The following is a 17,534-nucleotide window of genomic DNA, read 5'->3' on the forward strand; positions in this document are numbered from 1 at the left end:
TCGTCATAATGATACCGCATGTGACCGTAAACTGGCGGACTGTGCATTCGATCTGCTTCGGCATCAAAGTGTACCGTGGTGCCGACAATCGATGCGCTCTTGTTCGGACGCGACGCCAACACGACGCTGTCGCATCGGCAGGTGCGCCGCCTGGACCATAGTAGCGGAGATGACCGCCTGCGACCTGATCGCCCTCACCACCTGCTTCTGGATCTACAAGCCCGGAAACACGGAGGACGAGATCACGCCCGCCGTGCCGTTTACTTGTGAGTCACCAAGTGCGCTATACTCTTCGCGCTGTCATCTGCACTTCGTGTTGAGGGACACAACTTTTGCACCCTCCGCGGAGGCTCAGTGGCTACGGCGTTGTCATAGTCGGCACGAGGTCCCCATAGTTCATTTCCCAGTCACATTTTGATCGGGCCGAAATGCAGAAAGCAGGCTCGTGTACATAGATTGGCGCACATGCACGCACGCACGCACGCACGCGCGCGCACATACACACACACGCGCACACACACGCACACGCATACGCATACGCACGCACGCACACACACACACACGCGCACACACGCACGCACGTACGCACACAAATACACGCACGCACGCACGCACACACACACACACACACACACACACACACACACGCACGCACGCACGCACGCACGCACGCACGCACGCACGCACGCACGCACGCACGCACGCACGCACGCACGCACGCACGCACGCACGCACGCACACACACACACACACACACACACACACCGAGGTGGCTCATTGTTTTGTAATGCGCCATGCGCCATACCGTCAATCCTTTTCAAAATTTACCCGGTGAGAATTTCGTAAAACCTTTCTCTCATATATAAAGCTTACGCATGGGGAAGTGTGTCCGAGTGGTTTAAGCATATTCTTGTCGTTACGTTACGAATACGATTCGAATCGAACCATGGTATAAAAGCAACCGGTTTTTCACGTTGGTAACATACCAGTACGTAATAACGTCTGACCTGAAACGTCTAACAGGATATCGAAGCCGCCTGCTACGAACCCTGCTTGTCGCATTTTCTATTCCTGACTTCGCAGTCTTAATTGTCTCTTTTATGGTCACAAATTATTTGAAAGCTGTTTGCAAGTCCCCTAACTATATAGCCGGCTTTAAGTGGCAAACTTCATGCGGGCGGCACAGACGTTATGTCTCAATACGGCGACGAGCATTCCCTCGACGTTTAGCACGAGGCAACTCCCCCCCCCCCCCCTCCCACTTCTCAGCGCCTATCCAGAAGTCGACACAGCGTTGACGCCGACTGTTGGCGGGTCAACAAAGACCCCTCTACCTGAACCACACAACTTGAACTAGTTGATGAAAAGGGCCAACGTCGAATGCTACGTGGGAACGGCTTCGACCTCGAGTTCCCAGATTGCTACGCACTTCCGCCATTAGCGGGGGCGAAGGAGCAACATAGGAGGCAGAGTTCGGCGGAACTGTGCGATATCATGGGCGAGATATTGCAACCCATTCGACGATTGTGATTGGCCGCGATGCAGTCATCAGATTCCCTAGACTAGTCGCCTAGGGAAGATGACGTTATTAAAAGCGGAGACCTCGGTGCAGTGAGAGAGAAGGTGCTGACGTGTCCTGATGTGAACTGAGACGTTTAATGTGCTCCTACATGAAGTGGGCTTCCGTATCTGGAGCCAGTGTAAGTAATGTAATATAAACCATTTTTTCTGCATTCCTGTTGCGGACGTACTCGTCGATGTCCATTGTGGATTCCTGGCCCAAACCCCACCTCGAGCCGCAACAACGTATTACCGCAGTTTTCCCGCAAAGAGGGAAAATTAAACAAAGTTCTAGAAAAATCAATAGACTGCGGCACCAAGTCCAGACGAAGTACGCAATTGAAGTTTATGGAGGCTTGATTATCGACGCTGGCCCTGGCGAAGACACAATCTCTTGTCGAAACGTCCACTACCGAGACTCCACTTCCGACCACTGCTCATCATTTCAAAGCTCCGCCTTCCTGTGAACCTCTGCTTTGTTTGGACTCGTGAAGCATTGTGATTTCTACACGAATTACGAGATCAGAGAGTGAATGCAAGTACATTATTGCCCTGCACTCCCCCTTCCTCCCCTCCCCACCTCCCGCCCTTCGCATCCCCATTAGAAGGCGCGCTTTATCCGGAAATAAATATGGTTCGGTTATCGTGGTGCATTCCGGCGCATTTCCCACCGTGTGCGCCTCCAAGTTGACGAGCCTTCCCGAGTTTCAGGCATGTTCCATGGATGCTTCTACATCTGGACCACGAACAAAGCGATTTCTTTTCGCGGACGAAAACACGCGGCTTGGCGTGGCGCACCGACATGCACTTAAGGTTTCGTGCAAGAAAGTGGGCACGGCGCGGTTACCGTTAAGGCAGCGGTTGAATTCGGTCATCGATTTGTTTTGCAGCCCCGCGGTCAAAAACTGGGTCGCCTCGTCGCGGCGCGTTTTACGCCGCTTTCAAGGTATGCTGTGGAAGTCTGCAGGCTGAATACTGAAGGTGCAAAAGTACACGTAGCAGATTTCAGCGCTAGCGCTTTAATTCAGCGCTAGCGCTTTAACTTGCGCACAAGTTTCCCGTAGTCAATAGCAGCCCCGAAAAGCACAGCTCAACGAAGGGTGCGTTTCGCATCGATCGTGACATCTCAGAACGCTTATCACGAGGCAAGAGTGTCGGAAATCTGAAAAATGTCTCGAGCGCATATACACTTGCAAAACTATTTCAACTCGGCAAAGCTCGGTGGTTTAACCATTCAGTCCGGGACTGGAACCCGGGACCACCGCCTTTCCGGGGCAGCCGCTCTACCATCCGAGTCCCGGGCAAGGACGAATTCTTCAACTGCGAGGCTTTTCTTTCGAGGAACCTTTATGTGTTTCCCTTGCATCAGTTATTACGATTGGGTGGATGTCACATTTTCCCTTAATTAGTTCTCTACACCTTGCGTGTTTCCGCAGAACTATTACGAAACTTCACATTATGCTACTAGGCCTGCGCGCAGACCGCGCACACGAACTCGCCAGCCATCTTGGCTAGCCCAGACTTTGCACCCGCCGCAGATTACCTCCAAGGTAGGCATGCGCTCATATGCGCACGCCTACCTTTCCGCGCATGCGCTCACATGCGCGGGAAGCCAATCACGGCCGCGCCATAGGAAGAGACGCCCGCTCGCCTACCTCCCTAGCGCGCAATTGTTCTACGTCACCGCACGCTCCCCATTCAGTGCGTGAGCCTTCGTTTCCTAGGACGTTATCGAGCAAAAAGCGCGAAACGATGATTGAACTTGTCGTTAGTACTTCTGGATCACACGTGGGGAAATGCCAGTAGTTGGTCGTCTAAAGTGTATTTTGTAACTCTCAGTGATTTTCTGTCATCACGCAGTTCGCCAACTGGTGACGACAGCGCAGCTCGTGGTGTCCTGCGTGTCCCCAACCATATGCAACGCGCTCGTCTTCACTTCCTTCGTTGCGACGGGCCTGACCGCGAACGTGAGCACCAAGCCCTTCTTTACAGCCAATGGTGTAGTTGCCACTGACGAACGTCTCCTAGTTGGAAGAATGTCTACACTTCGAACCATGGTGTCATGCATGAGAGGCTCGGAGCTCGTAAACTTGAAAGAGTGACGCCGCTGAGGCCTAGCGCACAGTTTGTTTCTTTTTGTTTCTTTTTTTTGTAATTCCGAAATAACTGCTCTAAATTGGAGTGTCACTTTCTTTTTCAGCACCCACTCTCAACGACAGTGTGTGAGCCTTCGTTTCTTAGGATCTTATCGAGCAAAAAGCAGTAAATTGTAATAGGATTGGTCGTTCTGTTAGTTTTCGCAGTACGCACAAGCTGCGAAACGCGACATTGCAAGATTCAAACAGCATTGTGATTGTTATCCTTGTCAGATCGTTATCTTTGTAGCAAGAGTGAAACTTTCGGCATGAGTATAGAACAATCACGATAAACGCCTTCTGTGAGATCAACAGGGTTGATACGAAATGAATCGAAATAAATCCATAGCTAAACGTTATTGACATATCGCTTTGAATAGGGACAAACACAATACAATTTGAAGACGTGGTTGCCTCGTGTCCTCAAACACTTGGGTGTTCATTTCGCTTGGCGGGTGCGCACGTGACAGTGGAGCAAGACGAGCCGGGCAAAACTATTTATGGTTTTCTATGTATTGAGCTAGCGTGGTAAAGCCTAATCTTAAAAGAATCATTAGTGGCCAAAAAAATATAAAGAAAACGGAATCTTGGGCTGCAGTCAACGTCGCAGTAAGTGGTCCTGAGGAAGCCAAGTCACCTCGTTTAAACGTTGGCTCGATGCCAGAGGCTTCCACTGTTCACATAGTGTTTACCACTTCAAGTATACTTGATACAGCGGGTCCAGTCATAAATGCGGGCCTGTAGGAACATAACCGATGTATCTTTAAGCGCTGACAAGGTGAAACTTCAGCAAGGAAGGCTTTCCTCTGTCCGTCTCTGTCCTTATCGGAAAAAGCTTTATTTTGCAGCGCCTCAGTTTGTTTTTCCGTACGAGTCGGCCGAAACGCAAAGATACAAGAACGTTTTGGATCTCGCACGTCTCGATTTGATATTTTGTTTTACAGCGAAGCTGTTTATGGCTAGGCTTCCGCGCATTTTTTCTGTGCGTGTGCATAAACCATGGGCCCATCCCGAAGATAGTAGCGCAACACCAGGCCGACCCGCGGCGGAGGTAAAGCAGGCTTCAAGCTCTCCGCCGACTTACAGAAATAAGTTCAATATCTTGGGTCTAAATAGCACGCGCATCAGAGATGAAACTGATATTAACAAATACTACACTTTCACTTGCGCCGGCCAGGTCTACGTTCGCACCGCCTTCTCTTTGTCGTTGTTCCAAGCACTTGCACGTCTAATTTCCTTGCACGTCCTTTCCTTTCGCTATCCTATGGTGACGGTCCCGTCGAAACGTCACGCGTGTCTGGTTTCCTCCGTCTCCTCGGGGCGGCGGTCCCGTGGTCCACGCGAAGGTATATAAGAATCACGGTATAAATGAATTCGTACCTGTGTTCAAAATTCTGTTATCTCTGTGTCGTGTGCTAAACAGCTTCGCTGGTGAGAGCGGAATGGCTCATTTTTTTTTTTTTCGGCTAGTATCTTTCACAGAGGCAAGTCAGGTAGAAAATAAGCCCCGTGTTGTAACTGCACATGCGGAAATCGGGCTTCTAAATTTGTCTTTTACACATTTCCTGTCTAAGTCCCTACTTCTTCATTCTTCGGTCACGGCCTCCGTCATGTCAACAGACGGTCCTACGTGATAGTTAAATATCGGCTAAGATGGCGGTGACCGCCATTTCTTTCTATTTTGTAATAATTTATTAAATATTTAATTTTATTTCCCTCGTAGTGATTAGCTCCAACGTGGCCAGGCCGAAGCTATCGCTGTATCGTTGCGACACCCAATTAGCGCAGCATAAAGAAAAAGGAACGTTATAAATTACAGGCTCTGACTTCCGCATGGAGCCGATACCTCCAGCGAAATTAAACGTGCTGCAGGCATAAGCATGAGCCGTGACAGTTTAATAGGAATCATTTGTGGACACAGCTATCCTCGTGTTGTTTGCTTACGGGAAGAGATAACGCATGGTAGGACTAAGAATAGCTGAAGAACGATGCTATAACGCATTACAAATGAAGCAAGTATCAAGAATAACCGCTGCGTAAAGAAATAGCGTTGTTCTTACTGCGCATGCTTCGAGCGTTATTGGGTTTCTGTGGTTTACGAGTGTAGTGATAACGCACGGCTATTTTGCGAGCTTAACGTTCGTAATGTTTGGACGTTCGTAACGAACGTTAAGAAAAAAAAATTAAATTATGGGGTTTTACGTGCCAAAACCACTTTCTGATCATGAGGCACGCCGTAGTGCGGGACCCCGGAAATTTCGACCACCTGGGGTTCTTTAACGTGCACCAAAATCTAAGTACACGGGTGTTTTCGCATTTCGCCCCCATCGAAATGCGGCCGCCGTGGCCGGGATTCGATCCCGCGGCCTCGTGCTCAGCAGCCTAACACCATAGCCACTGAGCAACCACGGCGGGTGCACGTTAAGAAATATCCGGCACATAAAGCGTAATATACAAAGCCGCAAGAAGGTCTGAATGCACAAGCACGAAGACCAGACAAATCCACGTACTTGCCTTATTTCCCCATGGTGGGTCGACTGCAGCGACATAGTTCCTTCTAGTATACTGTAGGAAACTCTGCGCTTGAAGGGACGCGCACCGTAACGTACCGCAACGATGGTTACGTTTCACGTACGCAAGGCAACGAACGCTATTTCTAAAACTGTCGAACTACGCAGGTCTTGCTCGTTAAGACGTGTGTGGCCGAGATCACCGCGGTCCTCAACTACGCAACCAGCGGAGCCTACACCTGGACGCTCGTTGTGGTGTGCGGGCTCGCCTACGCCTGCAGCATCCCGTTCTGCACGAAGGTGCGTGCCTGTGACTTTGTCACTATCGTCACTATCGTTGTCATTACGCGCGTGTAGCGCAGGATAAACAAGCACAACAATGAGAGAGAGAGAGAGAGAGAGAGAGAGAGAGAGAGAGAGAGAGAGAGGGAGGGACAAGCTTAGCACAGTGTAGCGTAGACTGACGTAAACACACGTACCATTTAGCGCTGTGGAATAAGCTGCGCAAGAAGTGCGGTAATCAAAATGTATCACTCCGCGCATTTCCCGATCGAGCCGCATGGTCGCACACGTTCGCCCGCGTCTGCGCATGAGGCTGCCCCAAGGGTTAGGAATAAAAAAAAAAAAGCATAAACGAAAGAAAACTTCGAAAAGGAAAACAACGGAAAGCACAGTAACATAAAACAACGTATTTTAACAGTGGTGTCGCGAAGTTTATTACTTTTTGAGGAATAAAATTTGTTTTCATCATTTATAATTCAGCCTAAATGAAGAACGATTTCATATATTTGTTGCTGAAAACATTGAACCTTTCTTGATGGGAATGCAGCTACCGCAAAAAGTTTTGCTAGTCTCCACAGCACTGCACGCTTTGAAGGAAACAGAGTATAGGCGTGTTCCTGTCCCTGCGATTTATTATCATGTGTGTGTCTTTTTTTTATGCCCTTGTTTACCATGCGGCGCGCATCTGAAGTCAATATGTACCTACTCGCCCAAACAGCTCCACGTATACTAAGAGATGCACGCTGTTTTGTGTGTGTTCGCATTAATTTTTCAGAACCGAGTGCGATCGTGTACTTCGCGCATCTGAAGAAATAGCAAAGCGAGATACGAGGAACACGATCGACGAACGTTCAAGTTACTGTTTAAAGGTCATCCGCTGGGCTACAAAATAAAATAAAAAATAATCAAACAAAAGTCTTAAACTCAGCTTCTTAGCCACTGCGATTTCTTTTGCGAGTGATTTACGCCTTTTCCGGATCTAACCAAGAAGGCGGAACAATGCTTTCCACAGGCTATGTGAGAAAAAAAAACAAGTTCTCACACGAAGACAAAATCAAAGCGATGGTATTTGCCGTCCACGTCACTTTATGACTGGGGGCTCTGTTGTTGAACGTGCTTGATACGGTACCGTTCATTCTTAAATGGAACAAAACGTTAGCATTCAATGACTTCTGTTGTATGACTTCACGAAGTCTGCGCGTGTCATTACGAAAATTAGCGACTCATGTGATGCGTTAGGGAGATATCAATTGCTCAAATGTTAGTCGAGGCACCTCCTTATATATGTTAAGTAGTAATTGGTGCTTGAATTGTAATTCGGTTAGGTTTCCTTTAGGTGTTGATAATACTGCACGCGTTCCTTTATTTTTGTTCCACCAGGGAGGACTTTACATTCAGAACCTTTTTGAGCAAGGACTCGCTCGCAATCTCTTCTTCATCGTCTCCCTATTGCAAGTCATCAGCCTCGTATGGTTTTACGGCAAGTACATCAACTGCTGCATGCACCAGATTGTTATCGTACAGCTGTGCATCCCAGCTCCTGACATTACACAGTCTGCTTACATATAGAACATATGGATAAACGTCTTGCCACAACTTGTTCCACGTGCACAGCAATGAATGCAAATTTGTATGCCTCTAGGCCACTTAAAGGTGTGACTCTGCCAAAGGTTCACTGGTATGAGTTATCAAAGTACATCAACTGCTGCATGCGCCAGATTGTTATCGTACAGCTGTGCATCCCAGCTCCCGCCATTGCACAGTCTGCTTACATATAGAACATATGGATAAACGTCTTGCCACAACTTGTTCCGCGGGCACAGCAACGAATGCAATTTTGTATGCTTCTAGGTCACTTAAAGGTGTGATTCTGCCAAAGGGTTCAGTGGTATGAGTTATCAAGTTGCAACTTTCGAAAATGGCTCAAGTGTGCTGTACATATTCATTCACGTGATTTTGGTAGCCAGATTAAGTGCTTCGTAAATTTATAATTATTGTGTTGCGCTGCGTCATGCTTAATGAATACACTAATTAATGACAGCTTCAACATTTTAGAATGCTTTTGCTCATAACGTGACATCATCCTCATCATATAATTTGTTTAACCATGCAGCTTGCCCATTTTTCACTTTTCGAGCTCGAAGAAATAACTCCATATTATTGAATGTTTTTTTTTTGTGCAAGCTTTATATTGTGCCCCACTTACTAACGTTCAACAGGATCACTTGAACACGTGTATATTTATTTTTTTATTTGTCTCGAAGTTTTTTTACAGTCCTACGCATTACAAAACGAAGCCCTGTTCTTTTCCATGAAGTTCTTAGGTTCACCTGTATAAAAATATGTAATCATGTAACTTTAGGGTGAACAAAATTTTTTGGTTGGTTGGTTGGCTGAGCTTGGATGAGAGGTTAAGATGTAACCATTCCCTACTTTTCCACAGCAGGAGAATAACCGTCTCCATCAGCACTAACACAAATCAAGTTTTCTTTCACTGTCAGTTGGTTCTGAAAAAAAAAAATCTGCTACTTTTCTTTTGTCTGGCAATTCTACAGGCGTGCGCAGGCTATGCTTCGATTTGGAGTACATGCTCAAGGACCCAGTCGGCATCTACTGGGTTTACTGCTGGGCTTTCTCCGCTCCCGCCATCCTGGTGGTAAGTTTCTTTTCTACGCATATCGCTCCCTCACTTCATGAAATGAACCCGATGTTCACTGCAGCTGAGCCGACAAGCGTAGTTAAACAAGTTATGCGGTCTAACGTGCCGAAACCATCATGCGGAGAACACGCTTAACAGTTGCTGACCTAATCAGATGGGCAGCGTGCTAACTCTGTTTGAGCCGACATGGGTAGGTAAATAAACTTTAGCGTTTTACGTGACAAAACTATGATCTGACCGAGAGGCACGCCATAGTGGGGGGAGGGGGGTTTGCTCAGAGTAATTGTTACCGCGTGGTGTCCTTTAATGTGCACCTAGACCTAAGCAAATGTGAGTTTTTTTTTCTTGCGTTTCTCCCTCATCGAAAAGAGGCCGTTGTGGAGGGGATCGAACCCGCGACCTCGAACTAAGCAATAGCCACTGGGAATAAAGCCGCGGGTAAGGCGTCACGTTAGAAAAGTACCGCCAGCCCAATGAGGAAGATACGAATTCTGCTCTCGCCTCCGGCAAACTTATTTCGTCCACTTTCGTCTACCATTACTTTATTAGTTCTACATTTCACTTAAACGCAGCAATCAACTTTCCCTTGGGCATTCTCTGGCTTCATTGATTGTTTCTTCGTATGGTTGTGCATATTGACTTCTTTGTTTGAGCAAGTCGTAGTTACTTACGTCGCAATGCAGCTTTTTTGATGATAATAAGTGCACGAACTATGTAATTCTTAGCCCGGAGGGAAACTTTCGACAAGACGCTCTTGTTTCCTAGTTTCGGTGTTCGGTCTCGTGTGCACAAGCGCGCAGTTACCACACCAACAACAAATACCTGGAACGCTTGAATAGGTAACTTTCTACAAAGTGCGTAATTAACCTACGCTGCTTAAACTTTCATCGAACATCGCCCCGAACGTGCTTGCTGTTTCAGCGAAATGCAAATTGCGTGCGTGCCTTGTTCAGTTCACCCAAAGAGACAGGACGTATTAATCAGGCGCATCTTATACCGTATGCATCTACCCAGAAAACGAGTGTTCCGTAAACGTTTTGAAAAGATATATTTAACCCTGCACGCTTCAGACTTTCGGTACACCTCGTACATACACTGGCCCCGAGTCTCTCCAAATACGTTTTACTTTTGTATCATTAACAAACTTCAGAAATCACACGTGGCATGTACCACAGTTCTTCTTGAATTGGATTGATCTCAGAGGCGAGCATTATTTCGGCGAGATATGAAAATTAATATTTGACTTAAAAACTAAGCTTCAGTAATTATCTGTTGAACATACTTACTCTGAATAATATATTCTAATTGATGAATTGGATTGTAACCGATTACTTCAAAAGCCATATCCACTTGGAACGAGTTTTGAGAATTGCAGCAGTTTCGGAGTTTGCTTTCACAAATTCTGCGTAATTTGTGTTCATATTTTAGTATTTTGTTAATGTTATCAATAAAGAATGAATGTTGTTTCTTTGTGTGCCAGTCATTTTCGAACTTCATAGCGTGAAATGGCGTTTTGTTAAACTGTAAGTGGAACAACAATGCATCTTTATAGCAGGTTTGACAGCTAATATCCCAAATTTTGGGCTAAATACAAAATTATTTTCGAGTGAATGTGCCTTTTGAAATCACTACTTCAACTCGCATATTGCAATATGTGCAATACAGTAATTACTTATAAAGTTGATTAGAAATCTGTTGTTACTTAGTCAGTTATGCAGTTTGGTTTCCATTGTGTGAGCAATGTCCGCATTGTCGAGTAATCAACCTCAGTAAACGCATGTGGGCTGTGTTCCACAAGCGATTTAAAAAAAGATCCCCTTAAAGAAAAAAAACCCGGCATATTATTGCTGCGACTTTTAGTTTTTTTTCCGCGTCAGAGGAGAAACATTGTAACGTCTCTAAACAGGCAGTAAATGAGGGCTTAGCGTTTTGTAGCATCTAATTACGCTACACACATTAAGTGTTGCCGGAACATCACCCCTAGTATGCGCTCCCCATCATATTTTTGCTAAATGTAAACTCAGTCAATGGTCGAATTTTTTTATTTTTTTTTTTTCAGAACACCTTGAGAACGTGCAATATAAAGTTTTCGAGCGCTTGTACTCACACAATGAGCCGCTGAAAGAAATAAGAAAACGAAAATAGCTTAAATAAATAAAGGTTTTGAAGCAATAAATAAAATCGTCTCGAATTCAGGTAAAAGAGTAGGTTTGTCGCCGAGGTGCAAACGTACTTTCCAAGTGTAGTGAAAGTAACGCATAAGAGTGAGCCGCGAACTAACAACGTGAAATGAGTTTCTCGGGCAATAATGATGTGAGAGGAAGTAGTCGTTTCACAGGGAGACACTGAACGAATGCAGGTACTACTCGCATCCGTTCAGTGACTCCCTGTGAACCGACTGCTTCCTCGCACATCATTATTGCCCGAGAAACTCATTTCACGCTGTTCGTTCGCGGCTCACTCTTATGCGTTACTTTCACTACATTGAGAAAGTGAGTTTGCACCTCGGCGACAAACCTACTCTTTTACCAGAATTCGAGACGATTTTCTGCGGTGCTACCGAAAAGGCGAGAAAAAGTTTGAATGACTCGCGATGTTGTACACGCGAAAAACGACTCGCTGTCCCAACTTCCCCGCTATGTAAACGAACATTGAAGAACAACAAAGAAAAATGTGATAGCAAACTTTCAATTCAGGAGTATTGAACTCGTGTCTGAAGCTTCAATTTTTTAAACGCTCCAAGCTCGTGCATTATTCTTAAGCGTTACAGCTGGCGAGGTGGCGTAATGGCTTTGTCGCAGCGCTGCTAAGCGTGAGGGCGTGGGATCGAATTTGGCTCCGGCGGCCACATTTCAACGGATCCGAAATGCAAAAAAAAAAAAGAAGCAGAAAAAAAGCGCTCGCGTACCATGCACTGGGTGCAAGTTAAAGAATCCCAGGTGGTCAAAATTATTCGGGAATCCCTCATTACGGCGTGCCTCATAATAGTGGTTTTTTGGCGCGTAAAACCCCAGCATTTAATAAAGAATGTTTAATACGTGGCGCGTGCCGCTGCCGTGCAGGTGTTGTAAATTCTAACAGTGAAGCCATGCTTATACCTTATTTCCCCTACGCCTGCACTACCTCACCCGGTAAAACTCAAGCCATAATTTTTAATAATGACATGGTCTGTGGAAATTCAGGTACGACGATAAGACTCGTTGAAATGCGTTTTCTTAAGAGGTAGCTTTATCTCGGGGAACACCTTGGTGTCCCTATTCATATACGTGTACACGGAAGAACGGAGGATATCGTTACACAACTATTTAAATTTTGACGACCAAGATTTGAATGAAATTTGTAGCATTCAAGACAGCGAGCTGAACTAAACCAACTGTAGGAATCTAAATGTTAATTTAAAGCCTCGAATGTCTTGTTCACGGAAACTGCCGGAAATTGGAAAGCTTAAAAAGAGACCAAAGCGTAAAGTTTGTGATTCGCCAACTGTGCACCAAAAACTGAGATCGCAATTCTGTAAAAAAAAAAGAAAGAAAAGAAAAGAAAACAAAACAAAAGAGAAAGCCATCAATCAGAGCACCTCAAGTGAGCAAATTTGGTATATGTTTAAAGTTAAATTGAAATCGTCACAGTGCCTTACAAGGGTGTCGCAGATGTCCTACTCGCAAATTAGTTGTATAATTGTGAACAATGTAAGATACATCAACTTTGGCCACTTGAAATTTCTCAATAGGCGAATAAAAAAATATTGCTAGCGTTCTTTTTTTCATTTCTGAATTGTAAATTTTATTCTCTGTCGTTTTTTCTTTTTGTTATTTTGGGATGTTCAGAAATTCTTTCGGCAAGAAAACAAGTCGACGGCCTGAATAAGAAATACGTTTCTTACAGTTTGTAGATCTAACTTTTACGATTAAATGCAAGAAATTTCTCCAACATCGGTGTTGCAGTTGTCAAGGGGAAAAAAAAAAAACTTTCCGTTCCCAAGTATTTGAACAGGAGGTTCTACGAGAAAGCTTCCTCAGTCGTATTACGCCTTCACGTGTCGCGTTAAGCAAGGCTGCGGGTAAAAGCATACATTTCTGCCTGCACTAGAGTGTTTCCCTGGCTTTCGTAAATTTTTCCTGATTGAAACTAACGAGTCCCATTGCATACATTATATTCTTGGTTTTTCTTTTGTTTAGTTTGTATGAGAAATGTTATTGTTACGGCTTGTGTTTTGATCATATCTTTCTCACCCTCGTGTTTCGAACAGTTTCGATACCATAATGCCTATCAATGCTTTTTTGTCCTTATTGGTTGGAGATGTTTTTTACTATGCCCTGTTGTTTAGAGCACATTTTTTTTCTTCATTTGCTTCGCATGGTTCGCGATGGTCAATTTTGTGTAAATGGCATTTGTAAACAATGATGCACTGCCTTTGTGTTTGCTAACGGGCGCGCAAACGCCAATGCGGGGGCCTGCGGCTTCGTCAAGCTGTCCATGTGACAGCTTTTTCTGCATGCCCCTCGCGTCACGTACTGATGTACTGATACAAATAAACGTCATTGTCAAGCATAAATGGGGAGAGAAGGAAACAAACCGGGAGCGATAACTCTGGCGCCCTCACGCAGGTGTGTGCCGCTGTGTACGTGAGCGAAGGAGCCGGATCAGCGTCGCTGACCATCGGCGACTACGAGTACCCCCCGTGGGTGGCCGTGTTCATGTGGGTGTCCAGCGGGGTCAGCCTGCTGCCCGTTCCGGTGATGGCCCTGAGGCACTGGCTGCGGGTCGACATGGTACGTGCACGCCTCGTTGTTACATCACGAAAGCGTTCTCTACGTCTGTCCGATGCGCGGATCCCGCACCTCCCCCCCACCCCACCCCCTGCCTGCGGCGATTAATGCTTCTAATCATGTGATGGGGGATGGGAGGGATGCTGCTATGACTCTGCTACCGCTAATACTCTTACCAAACTAGCGTCACTATACCTGAGTCATCTCTGAACCTTCCAACCCTTGAGAACCGCCGCAAAACAGCAAGACTGTGTCTCTTTTACAAGTTTTATCCCTCGCTGATTCGCCAGACCGACATCCCGCCTGCGCATCGCACTTCATCCCGTCGTAGCCATTCAAAGGCTGTTTACCCCCTCCATCTTAACTCTTTCTTCGTTCAAACAGGGAAATACTGGAATCATCTACCTGCTGAAGTGGTGCACCCCTCCATTCATTCATCATTCAAGGCATTCATTGAAAATATGACGTAAATATGCCATGAGTGAATGAACGAATGAATGAATGAATGAATGAATGAATGAATGAATGAATGAATGAATGAATGAATGAATGAATGAATGAATGAATGAATGAATGAATGCTTCTCAGAGGCGGAGGGGAAGCACGTATGTAAGCCAGGCTTACGTGAATGCGACCGTCTGGCGTGTCGCATTGTTTGATGCATCGCGATTTCATTGCTACACGCGACAGCTCTTCGCATCTGGCACGTCTCTCTTCGTGCGAAACAAGCCGGAATCTTGGTTTCCGGCGATTTGCGTTCGGCCGGTCAGTCGAGGCAGAGCACGCACGCGACGGCGGCGATTCTGGCGTCAATGCGACACGCCGGCGTTCGTACGGGCCTGCCCTGAGACGAGCTTGCTTTCGATGGTTAGCCTCGACACTTGGTTGACCCTTTCTTTCTTTTTTTTTCCTTGTTCATTTATTCACACACCTCACAGATATCACAAGGAGCATTGTACGAGGAAGTGTTCAGATAACAGCGAAGAAGGGGCAAAAAGAAGTTATATATATATAGACATCATTTAAATGGTTTTTGCCCCCTCTTCATTCGCTGCTATCTGAACAGTTCCTCGTGCAAGGGTCCTTGTGGTATCTGTGAGGCATATCTATATTAATATAATATATATAATATAATATAATATAATATATATATATATATATATATATATATATATATATATTATATATATATATTATATATATATATATATATATGTGAAGTCGCTTCACATATATATATATATATGTCGCTTCACATATATATATATGTGAAGCGACTCCTGACCAATTTTGTCTACCCGGGTTTTTTTTTTTTTTACTTTGCGCTAAGTCCATCTGCACGAGCGTTTTTTGCATCATCGGCACGGCAATGTGGCTGCCGCGGCCGGGTTCGAACCCGCGACCTCGAGCAAGCCAGCGCAGTGCTACTGCTACCAGGCGGGAACCAGCGGTAGCCACGAAGCTACCACGGCAAGTGTTACAAATATAAACAAGAGCCTGAAATGGTTAAATACAATAACTACTAGAGAATGCAATTTTTTCTTCAACGCTAGTAACTTTTTCTTCAACGCTAGTAAGGTTACGTAAACCATAAATACAAAAAATCACACGGTAGCCTTTAGCCAAGACACTACCCAAATATTGCGTCGACCTATCTGAAGCTTACAAGATCCTAATTTCGGTGGCACCGTCTCGAAGATAATTCCAATGCTGAATGACACGTAGCGAAGTAGGCGAGTTAGGCATGCATTGGGACGACGAAAAAAAATATGCGCCAGACGCAGGACAACACCTCCCCCCCCCCGCCCCCCTGCGACTACTGGTCGTAATTATACATTGTGTGCAGGTGATTGGGATAATGACGACGCTCCACTGTCCATCCCGTCTTGCGCAGGACTTCAGCAAGGCCCTTGCCACCGATCCCATGTGGGGACCACAGGACCCCGATCTCACTTTCGACTACAACGACCGCATTCGTACCTGCGTCACCATCACGCCTGTCAAGGGCAAGAATGACGCCAAGCACAAGGGAGGTTTCAACCGCACGCCTGTGCTATTCACGGCGTCATCATCATTCACGGCGCTCAATAACCGACTGTCGCTAGAATAAAATAGAAGTGAAAGAGTACGCATTTGGGCTGGTTGGTTCATGATTACGAGCAGTGAAACATTTTTTTTCTCCCCTGCGCATGCTGAATTCTGTTCATTCTCTGCTTCGAGATAGCGGCGGAGTATATATATATGCTGACTGAAAGAATAAAGTCACTTGGTTGTTAGTCAGCGCTGGTGTCTCTGTCCCTGTCCTCGTTCTGTCGTTTAGCGCTGTTTTACTGCTAGAAATAAAAGTTTGTTTCTCATGTTTCGTGCCACATTAGGAGGGAGAGAAAAGAGCCCTGTAAAGCGGCTTGACAGGGTACGAGAGGTAAAGGAAGAAAAAATAAAAATAAACACGAGGATCACGCAAAGTGCCCGTGAGCGAATGTACGCGGTACACCGGTTCGCGGAAAAAGGAACCTGATTGTCTTCGTAAATAAGACGCACAAACCGAAACTCACGAGTGAAATACAAATTTCACTACACCAAGTTTGGACGGCAGTCCTAAAATTCAAGTTGCATCCATAGCCGGAGCAGATAATGGGCTTTATCGAAGAATCCCTGGTCCGTGTAACTTTTGTTCAAGAGAGTACGTAGATTTATGCTTTCCCGTTTACACCAAAACATGACCAATGGCTCAGTTCAGCCGGAAAAATAAAAAGAAAAAATTACCGACGATTACGTTACTTCCTAATGCGAAATTTGAGCGCAGCAAATAAGCTGTTTCACCTTTTCGATAGATTGAGGCAAAGAAATCGAGCAACACATGTATGCGCTATCACAGAATTTTTTTTTTTATTTTTCACACGTATTCCTTTAACAAAGACTCCACTAACAGTTCTTGACAGTCATGAAGGAAGCTTTGTGGTCGGAGAAATAGACTGATATATGTTCGACGTGGTACACCAGCGGCAATTTCGGCTCGGGCGGTGCACATATACAGATCCGCCACCACCGATCTGGCTCTCTGATTGCCACCGCACAGGGCGAACGGCAGCGGCAATTTCGGCTCGGGCGGTGCACATATACAGATCCGCCGCCACCGATCTGGCTCTCTGATTGCCACCGCACAGGGGTTGCATTGGAGGAGGAGCGAAGAAAGGAATTAAGTTCGAGCCGGCGCTTTGACAACCGGAGACTCGCAGGAAGAGGGGGGAGGGGGGCGGCGTGTACACCCAGCGGCAAACGATGGGGGCAGAAGCGCGCGCAGCAAGCGGACAACACGATAAAGGGAGGAGGGAAGAGATAGCAACGACTGACTGATGCCGCTGACGCCGATAGTGAGTCAACCCCAGCTGCGGAGTTGGTTTCAGGGACAACGCCGCCGATGCCGACACAAACAATATGATACCCTCGCTTCCGCAGCGCTAAGAACCAGGTCTAGCCGTGGGAAGGTGGTCACGTATTCGTCGACGTGCCGGGGCCTACGTGAAATAACCGGCGCGTCGGCAACTGAAGAGCACCCTATCCGCCACACAAGAACAGGGGGGGGGGGGGACCCTTTCCTCCTCTTTCTGCATGGCGG

The 17,534-nt window shown here is 46.1% G+C and overlaps 1 protein-coding gene and 1 non-coding gene across 2 annotated transcripts in view; one reads left to right on the plus strand and one right to left on the minus strand.

The window, feature by feature from the left end:
- Positions 1 to 16,671, plus strand: part of LOC126527508 (sodium-dependent dopamine transporter-like) — a 35,256-nt gene extending 18,585 nt beyond the window's left edge. The window contains exons 10-16 of the mRNA XM_055068786.1: positions 142 to 266; positions 3,421 to 3,527; positions 6,374 to 6,505; positions 7,868 to 7,967; positions 9,043 to 9,143; positions 13,754 to 13,918; positions 15,810 to 16,671. Of these exons, the coding sequence (XP_054924761.1) occupies positions 142 to 266; positions 3,421 to 3,527; positions 6,374 to 6,505; positions 7,868 to 7,967; positions 9,043 to 9,143; positions 13,754 to 13,918; positions 15,810 to 16,025 (946 nt within the window). The 3' untranslated portion in view covers positions 16,026 to 16,671. The remainder of the gene's footprint in view (positions 1 to 141; positions 267 to 3,420; positions 3,528 to 6,373; positions 6,506 to 7,867; positions 7,968 to 9,042; positions 9,144 to 13,753; positions 13,919 to 15,809) is intronic.
- LOC126527547 (U2 spliceosomal RNA) lies at positions 4,690 to 4,876 on the minus strand. The gene has a single exon (XR_007598796.1). It is a non-coding gene; the product is annotated as a U2 spliceosomal RNA (small nuclear RNA).
- Positions 16,672 to 17,534: the final 863 nt, after the last annotated feature.

This window comes from Dermacentor andersoni, chromosome 9, assembly GCF_023375885.2.
Source record: "Dermacentor andersoni chromosome 9, qqDerAnde1_hic_scaffold, whole genome shotgun sequence".
In the NCBI taxonomy this organism is placed as follows: domain Eukaryota; kingdom Metazoa; phylum Arthropoda; class Arachnida; order Ixodida; family Ixodidae; genus Dermacentor; species Dermacentor andersoni.